This window comes from Neodiprion pinetum, chromosome 6 (genome assembly GCF_021155775.2).
Source record: "Neodiprion pinetum isolate iyNeoPine1 chromosome 6, iyNeoPine1.2, whole genome shotgun sequence".
Lineage (NCBI taxonomy): Eukaryota > Metazoa > Arthropoda > Insecta > Hymenoptera > Diprionidae > Neodiprion > Neodiprion pinetum.
The window spans coordinates 8,038,104-8,047,888 of NC_060237.1; the positions used below are offsets into that span (position 1 = coordinate 8,038,104).

General features: G+C 43.4%; 1 protein-coding gene across 2 annotated transcripts; it reads left to right on the top strand.

Moving 5' to 3' along the window:
* Positions 1–251: 251 nt before the first annotated feature.
* Positions 252–9,004, top strand: LOC124221583 (proton channel OtopLc). 2 transcript variants are annotated; one of them, XM_046631759.2, is made up of 11 exons: positions 252–760; positions 848–1,476; positions 2,372–2,567; positions 3,518–3,723; positions 3,842–4,017; positions 4,312–4,473; positions 4,592–4,864; positions 4,958–5,205; positions 5,563–5,696; positions 6,157–6,389; positions 8,361–9,004. In XM_046631759.2, exons 3-11 carry the CDS (start codon positions 2,407–2,409, stop codon positions 8,649–8,651), a joined length of 1,884 nt encoding a protein of 627 aa, XP_046487715.1. In that variant the 5' UTR covers positions 252–760; positions 848–1,476; positions 2,372–2,406; the 3' UTR covers positions 8,652–9,004. The 2 variants fall into 2 exon arrangements, with proteins under 2 accessions (XP_046487715.1, XP_046487716.1); XM_046631760.2 differs by having other exon boundaries at positions 3,518–3,714.
* The last annotated feature ends 781 nt before the right edge of the window (positions 9,005–9,785 follow it).

Genomic DNA, 9,785 nt, shown 5'->3' on the forward strand with positions numbered 1-9,785 from the left:
ACTTTAAGCTTGACAATCCGCGAGAGTAAACACGGCGTGTTGAAAAGCTGTAAATATAATTGTGCAGTGATGCAAAAAGCATCTTCCTAAAGGCGTGGCATGTTCGTGTCTCGATCTACGCTAAAAAGATTTCCGTCGCTGTGCAAGCAATTCGTGGTGGGGCGTGAAGAGACGTGTTAATTCGCAAAGATAGATGCCGAGGTTACATATTGCCGCTTACCGGACGATTTTACGAATTCGCGTCCCAGCTTTTCGCGCCCGTCGCTGCTGCTCTCGAAGAGAGGCCTGGAGGACAGTGTGAAATCCCGGCGAAAGAGGTCTTGGGGAATGAGAAAAGGAAGAAAGTAAGGAAGGGAGAAGAAAAGTAAAAAAAAGAAAAAGACAGGCGGTGAACACTTCGATCGCGGAATCCATTACAAAAATCTGCATTCTAAAACAGCCTAGAAAATACGACGGATGCGAGTTTTGAACGAGCGATTCAAACGCCAGGGGGAAGAAATCATCTCTCAAACTTGTTGTGAGGAAAAAGCGAATCGAATTCTTTTTCACCGCCAACAAACCCAAAACCCGTTCCTCTCGTGACGAGCTACCGATTTCAGAACGAATTTAACATTTTACTTACCATAAGTTGTAAGGAAAAAAATATAAAGGGGAAGAGTAAAGGGGCGGTTTTTCTTTCACACGGACATCGCTGCTTTGGGAAATAACAAAACTTCGTTACTCTCCGTATTAGAAAAACTGTGAAAATGATTTACTCAAAGTATAAACTTCTTTCTTTTTTTCTTTTTTACTTTCTTTGGTGATAATCATATGCCTATGTATAAACGTATATATTTTTATTCTCCAGTTGAACGAGGTGATTCCGGTGCTTAGCCAAGTATAAAAAACAAACATGAAGAAACACCCTTAAAGCGAAACAAACCCGACGTGAGTGTCGATCGAAGTTCCGAAGAGAAAGAGAGAGAGAGAGAGAGAGAAAGAGAGAGCAGCGACTGCTAAAAATTCAAAGAGGCGAAAAATTCGAAGGAATAAATTGAAAGTTCGCGTGGGAGGAAGGAAAAAAAAGGAAAAAATCCACGTGAGTTTCTGGTTGACTCGGAAGTGACACAAAAGTTTTCACCGCACTTCGTATTGTCACTGGATAAACTTTGGATATTGTTCAAGTAACGATTCCTCGCCTGCCTTAAGTATATACATACGCATTCATACATACATACATTATATAACGCCTACTTTACGAAAGAGCGAAACAAGAAAGTAAGAGATTCGCGCGAAACGTCGTTTGAAATTTGGAAGAGAAAAAAGGCGAAAAATACGTATATAAATATTCGAAAAAAAAATACATACATATACATATATATTTCAATCCACGCTTAATCCGCTTTGATCCTTGGGAAAGGATTTGCGAATCTGCAAATAACGAGGGGGAATTTCTGCAGTCGAACCGACCAAGAAAATACCGCACACAGCATTGACGTAAGCAATTTTTCTTATTTATACGTTCGTCGATTTTTTTTCCGCTTCATTCAGATATTTATATCGATCGACTTACCGTTTAAAGTCTTATGCCCCAAATGTTAGACGCACGCGAATAATAAAACGTAAAAAATTCACATTTCATAGATAGAAAGTGTAAGATTGAATTAGGTACTTATCAATATTGATAAGCTTGTAACATTAGCTATGTGTGAGAATAGAAAATAATTGAACAAATAGAGAAAAATGACTTAAACGACTGACAGCGAGAAGAGAAAATACAAAAAACTAATATTGCTATTAATAAAACTGTAGAGCAGGAATTTGGAGATTTGTTTCTCCGATCCAAGTCACTAACAACAACGATGTTGTTCCAAATTCCGGCATCATTGGATTAACGTTCAATTATCACGGCAGTAGTACGTAAATAACTATGTGACAAACAACAGTCTTCGGACAAGTGGGTGATACTCGATATTCGCAAGTCTACAAGAGCATGTCTTTGTACAGATACGTCGGAAGCAACGTTTAATGCCATTGGCCCGCTTCAATCGCTAACTTGGTGTCAGTCATTCGCACGTATACTAATCAAACGTATTGATTTGTCAAACAGAGCATGAAATATTAACGCGCTACGAATCACGCGGGCCAAATTTTTCGTCATGATCCGTGTTAAAGAGAATAGAGCACACACCGACGTAACGTTGTATACGAAAATAAGAATGATTATCACGTTCACAGTTCGGTGCATAGCAGTACAAATATTGATAATGGTTGTGATTTTATAAATAAATTTCAACAAGCCTGAATAATACCATTGTGCTTGTTCCTTAAATCGTGATATTTATCACAGAAAATCGACTTCTTTAAAAAAAAAATTTTCTTCTTCCTACAGAACTTCGAGAGTTTCTGAGTAACTCTTTTTCGAAGATGAGCAACGAGCCAATTCCGATGCCGCCTCCTGCGGGTAGCGAACATTCTCCCGACATGCACATCAACATGGAACGAATAGATAATCCCCACAAGCGTTTGAGTCTGAGGAGACAAAGCATAGCAAACGCTGTCATGAACCAGAGAAGAGCTTTACTCGGGTAACTGATACGAAAAACTTTTTTCTTTCTTTTTCAACAGCATAGAATCAATATGAATTTTAAAAACTTGGCTCAATTCTTAATCAATATCCCAACGATATGTCAATTTGAGTAGATTTTGTTAGCAAACGAAACAGTATTAATATTCTCTTAAACGATATCATTGTCAAAGGAATTGCCTGTATCAGCGTTAATTGATGTAGGGCGAAGGGGGAACTGATTGACTGCATCATTTTTTGACGACCCTTGAAACCCCTCGATGCGGTATCGAATTTTCACTTACTCCTGTCAAAAGGTCCATTAAGCAAGAGATAGGTACAAAAGAAAAGCGGGCGTTCCCGTTTCAGTTCCCAGACAGAAATGCAATCGATACGAGATGCGTTCCACTTTGTAGCCTTACAATACGTTTACACACATCCTCGTTCACTCGCTCACTCACTGACAGATAACAGAAATACGTGTAGGGCATAAATGCACTCAGGGAAGCGCGTGCGTAAGATGCTAGAGGCGCATAATGCGGGTCTAGCCACATCCCAGCGTACATCCGTATATCGAGTATCGGAAACAACGGGTGTAATAATAGTATCTGTAACTGTGGTGCAAAGCGTCATTGAACCTTCGTTCATTTAATCAAGCAAACACAATGGCTCAACAGTTCCATTTAAGTTCATCCCCCTCAACATTCGCCTCCGCAAGCACGTATGCGCGAAGCTCGATTCCTCGCCCCGTCGTACAAGGACGATGAATGGATAAAAAGCAACCTCTGCGATACCCTCGAGTAACAGGAGCGTTAAAAATAGTTTGGACGGACTTGTTAACGCATTCGTTCGGTTAACCAATCCATCGAAGTCGCGTAAAGTCGAAGGTGGTCTTCGCTAACGAACGAACCACTTCGACGATCGCTTGTATGTTAATAATAACCAATGTGAATTTTTCGCATCGCGTTTCAGGGCTCTGATGACCGAACTGGGAAGTAATATATCCCTCCCCTCGGCCGTGTCACTCGATCACGACTATGGCCAGCGGCACGAAAGCCAACTCTCGATTTCTCATATTCAAGACCATCACCCTCTCCGGCCAACGATGTTGCAATTAACGCCGGTTGGCACAGCGGCAGGACCCTTGGTGAACATGGACGTCGCGAAGGGTGAGTGGAGTAAGTTTGGACTAAGTTACGTGGACGGTAGTTGAACCGCTTTGAGCACGGGGTGCGCGACTGGAAGGTATTTTCGGAGAAATTGGTTGACCTCGGAGGCGCGATTTTCCTGTTTCAGCGCCACCCACGCCGCCAACGCCGCCGACGCCGCCCACGGAAAAGAAGTACAACCACAAGTACCAGGAGCTTATGTCAACTCTGAGCACACTTTACGCGAAACTTCTGGTAGTCGTTGGTGTCGCCATACCCGTTACCGCCAGCGTTAGCAAAGGTGTGCCGACGGCTTACGATCAGGTCTGTAAAAACATGGTAGCGAACCGACCGCGGGAATTCCGAGCCCAACGTTGTTTCGCAGCGTACCCTGTACTCGACGGATCCAAAAACACCGTTTCTCCCAAACACTCCGATCCCATCGATCCAAGTCTCTTTCTTCCGATGGCTTAAACGCGAGTTTTGAACCGACTTATTGGCATTCGATTGTGTAACTTACGGACTAACGCAGACTCGACGACACAGCACCTCATACAGCACCTGACTCCTGTCGACCAACTATCGGATAACAAAAATTTCGTTCTCCATACTCGACAGGGTTACTACCTCTACTTGTACTTGATGAGTGTGGCATTTGTGGTGATGCTCTACACCACGCTCATGAGGGACAAGGCGGTTAAGAGGTTGCTGATAAAGCACAACATGGAGGAAAAGATCTACGAGTTTCCCGTGGATTCGGGCAGACCGCCGATAATTCAGGTGATTCCTCGGTTGCGTGCTTTTTACATGTCGAAGAGACGCTGTTTCAAAGGAAGTATTTTACACCTAAGTTGGTAAAGTTGGTTTTCAAACATACCGAATTCGGTGATACCTCCAGGCTCAGCAGTACGGCAGCTTCTGTCTCCGACTTGGCGCTGTTGGCTTCGGTGCTGGTTCTCTGGTCTTCACCGGGTTGCAAATCGGTGCCGAAATAGCGACCTCCTCGGGTGCTCTACGCGCACTAACGCCGGCTGCGCGTCTCCTTCTGGTCACAGCCCAGATGCACTTCATATTTTTGAACAGCAAAGACTTGGAACTCGCGAGGCACGGCGCCCTCGCCAAATTGGGTCTCATGCACATGATCGCAACGAATTTATGCGAATGGTTGCAGGTAGAGTGCGAAAATCACAAGCACTGTGGGTTGTTAATTAATCATTGGCCACTTCGTTTTGTTCGAGTAAAAATGTTTACTTTCGTTTAACAGGCTTTGATACAAGAGACACGTCACGAAATTGACCAGCTGGAAAACGAACACGAAAGTCGGCGTGGAATATTGTCGGGACTTCTCACGAATGCGAGCCCGTTCCTTTTCCCTTGCACTATTGAGTTCAGTTTAATTTGCGCGGTTATACTCTTCGAGATGTGGAAAAGGATCGATGAGAAACCGACAAGAAGCGAAAGTCTTACAAGATCTATTCACCAACTGAGCATAGACTGCAGCAGCGCACACAAGCAAGTGTTCTAATCAATTTTCAATTACCGCCAAGATTTTGCGCCCGCGAGTCAGGATTGTAAAGATTTGCATGATGCTTTTTCATTTTCGAATATCGTAAGTTTCTCGGACATGAACGGAGCACGACCCTTTACTTTGTTCCATCCGTATAATAAAGAGACGCGTCACCGAAATGTACAGACAAAATATGATTTCACCGCGTCGCGTCCGGCGATGAGATATTTTCTCTTACTACGGGGTCAAAGGTGTTACATACACTCACATCAATTAAAAAAGATTCGGTGATTTTTACCCATTAGCAATCAACGCCCTACATTGAACAATCGATGAACGTGTTCGTTATTTTCTTTCTTCAGGGGATTGTTCGCCGGTATATTGATCATAGCTGCAACCATACTCAGCTTGATCATGTTCTTCGTACTGAAAGAAGAAAAGCCCGACATCGCCGTGCAACAAGTCACGGCCCTTGAGGCTTGCATACTGCTTGGAGGTAAATCGAACAAAGTAAATCGTATCGAGTAAGGGATGTTTCGACGAAACGACCGAGGTGTCAATGTTATGCGAAATCGTATCGTAATCTCCGTAATCGGACTGAATTCGGTAAAATTAGAATAAAATTCTGCATAAGTAATCGTCAAGGTAAATCATCGGTAGTCATGAGAAATCATTTAGGATTACAGGAATCTCTTTGCAAGTCGTATAAAATCTTAGAAATCATGAGAAATCGCGTAATCAAAGTAAAATTTATCTGTCAAGTAATATCTCGTAATCGCTGTACAACATACAGGTAATCATGAAATACGTAATCACGATGTCAACTTTTACTTCGGTGAAACAATCATCGATGTTAAACGATATTCACTCGTTTTCATTGTCGAATAATGCCGAGAAATCGCGATTCGAGTGATCGGAAAGGAGTTGTTTTTCTTTACTTCTTCTCACGTCAACAGGTATAATGGCATCCGTTGGAGGCGCGATAAAATTACGACACCTAGAGCCAAAACCAGCGAAGGGCCAGAACCTGGACGCGACTTTGCTGGCGGCGGCTCAAGCAGGAGTTTACTTGCACTGTTTGTTCAGCGTGGTGGGAGGATTTCTGACAACTGGTCCACGCTGGGGTATCGCTTTGACCGCCGACATATTGGCACTCGTTCAAAGCACCGTTCAAACATTGCTCATTAAGGTAAGTGACAACAAATTAGATAGAAATTTCTCCCGTTGCCTGCCAGGATTATACCGTGACGTTGTCGAGCCACTTTGATACACGCTGTGTTCGCGGTTAAACTGTGCACACACCTGCCACCGAACGCGGTCGTTCCGTGCCGCGTCACTGCGTTTCGCGCAACAAGGTTTTGCATTTCACAGCTCTGCAATACGACCGTTCGAGGATTAATATACTGCACTAAAGGCCCGGCCGATCACGTTACAATAACGGGTGCCCCGCTTTCGTTGGGCAACGACTGGGAAGAAATATCGCCGAGGTATCCAATGGTTTAAGGGGAGGGTACAGTTTGAAAGAAAATTAAAACGCTTGGAAGAATTTGGGTTTGAGGGCTCTATTATTTATAGTTTCAAGTACATTATAGAGTTTTTTCAGTCAAATTAATAACAAAATGGCGGAATGGGGCGTATAAGTAGCCAACGACTCCGAACTCGGGAGCTTTTGCGATGGCGCATATCCCGACATCATTGTTCAACTTTTAACGGGTAGAAAACTTTTTTTTGAGACAAAAACATATTCTTGGGTTAGAGCTCACAGCTCGAATGTTGAAAAAAAAATTTTTTTTTCCAATACATCAGATCAGAATGATGTTAAAAAAATTGGGGAATTGAAATTCAAAAATCTAGCCCCGAGCTCGAATCGACAAACAAGTTTTAAAAATTGTGTCAAGATTTCAAGACGATCGGATAAAAATTGACCAAGTAATCTGCGCTACCGGATTGAAAACGTAGTTGTTCGCTACTTATACGCACGATCTTGTTATTAATTTCAATGAATAAATTCTGAAGTGTTTTTAAAACTATGAATAATAAAGTCCTCAAACTCAGATGGCTCGAGGGGTTTAAATTTTCTCTAAAAAAAAAAAAATCCTACGAATAGGTATGATTTTAGACTGTCGAAGCTATACCAACACCTCCCTTATATAAGGACGTATGCATGTAGAAAGTGAATTTCATGGTAAAATGGTATAAGATTTTTTTCCACGGCATTTGCTACGAAACCACTTCAAAACGCGTATTTACACTAAAATTAGCCGAAAGAAATAAATAAAGGTAAAAGGCCTCGTGTTTGGTGGATACGCCCTTTCAGCACCACACTATATTTTTATTCGTCAAATTTATAAATAATATGATAAATTTTTTTTTACAACGATGGAGAAACCTTTGAAACGTAAAGATTCGTCAATTTCGGGAAGAATGTTGAGAATTCATTATTTTCTCAAAAAATAATATCAAAAGTAACGGTATAAGATCGCACGTCATGTAGGCACATGCGACCATACACCATAAGCGTACGTGATTATTCATCGTAAAGTTGGCGATGAAAAGGCATAACCGACAATACATGCCACCTTTTACCGTTAATTGATCCATTTCTTAATTTCAATGTTTTTCAACGCATCTTCATTTCGTTCGCGTAAATACATAAAGGGTGAGAAAATACACCTTCTTACCTTTACGCGTGGTAAAAGGTCGAACAACGGCGCGTACGTTCTCATACCATTAGACACGCGATATCACTGTTTCGCTGCTTTTTCATACACCGTACACCGCGTCACGGTTGGTTTTGTATACCTAGCTATAGATACGTTCGCACAATGTGTATAGCTGATAATCGAGTATGATATTGACACATTTTTCCAACATCCGAGGATGAAATACACGATCCGCTTCACGTGAATACCGTCGGACTGTCTGTTTGTGAACCTGCGACAGGGAATACGTACACAGTTGTTGGGTAAACGAGAGGGTTCGCGATACTAAATACATCCGATCACCCGTGACGGATAAATATTTACTTCTCGAACGTTGAAACGTGAACACAAACGTAAACACCCGTGTCGAATATCATACGGAAAAATGTTTTGAAAATTCAGGGAACGCGGCTTAATATCGACATTACTTTTTCCATTTTTGTCACTCTCCCACCCAGGTTGCCTGGAGGCGACGTTCGGCGACGTACGATAAGCCGGGAAAAGAGCTAATTACCTTCCTGATAGTAGCGAACATCGCGCTCTGGTCGGTAAATACTCTGGAAAAATCTCGAGCCGGAGTCCGTCCGCAGCACATTGAATTCTTCGGTGTCTGGGCCTGGACCATAATCACTCACGTATCGATGCCGCTGGCAATATTCTTCAGGTTTCACTCCGCGATTTGCCTTTTCGAGGTTTGGAAGAGCTGCTACAAGTACAGACCACCTGGATGCGCTCAAACGCCAAGCTGATACCTCAAGCGCACTCCATTTATTCGATGTAATCTTACCTAAATTGTATTTATAAAGTTGGGAAGTAAAACGGCATCGCTGTAAGGGGTCAACCGTTCTGCGGTGAAGCCTGCATCCGAATCCATAGACCGTCGAACTCGAACGAATGACTTTAATTTACGAATTCGAAGGACTTCGAGTGAACTCGAGTACAGACTTGCGTGACTTGATGTAAAACGACCCAACGACACGTGCTCGTGACTTGAAACGAATTTACACGTATCAACGTCAATGCCAAAAGTCTGGGTGAAATCGCGGTGTGCAACTTGACTCGAAGAATGGTTGACCCCGGATCAACGCTCTAACTCGAACAATTTGTTACGTTATATTTTTTCATCACCTTCCCGACTGATTAATCCTAAAGAGATCCAATAATTGTTGGGGAACGTTCCACGATCGAGTTTCATTAGGCGATTGTAGGGTTGAAACGGACATGGGTGAAGTGGCGGTTGTACGCTCGATGAAACCCGGCGAACAAGCTCGGGGAAAATCGACGAGTGTTTCGCCGTGAATACGTACGAAGGTACGGGTGGACAGAGAAAAAGAGCGCGCGTACTTTCGCCGATCAAGGGTCATACGGAGCGGAGGAGAGCCAGCACCACAGGCCGACAGTTTGATACAGTTTACGGTAAACACATTTTGGTGGCAATCACGTCAGGCTGAACAACGAGGAGGTCGAAGAGGAGGGCGTGCAGCGGCAGCGTCAGGTACATGGGGGTAGGTGGAGGAAAAGCGACGGAGGTCAGGGAGAGCGGTCGAGCGGTGGTCCGGACGCGAATTGGAGGTTGACTGAGGGCCGGAATTGGGGTTGACTAGCGGAGGGCTCTTAGCAACCCTTTGCCGACCTGGAGCTTGGCTTCGTCCGCCTCGAAGACCCGGAGACCCGAAGGTTTCTGATCTACTTAGACCATTGGAGTGCCCTCGATTTTGTCGGTCGCTCGGCGTAAGGACGGCTTCGGGAAGATCCCTGAGTTATCGACAAGCTGGATTCGAGAGCGTGGATACTTGAGGAATAATTTTGTATTCGTTATTAGTAACAGGGATCGTACGTTACCTGACGTTTTTACGATTTAACAGGTAATTCATACATAGATA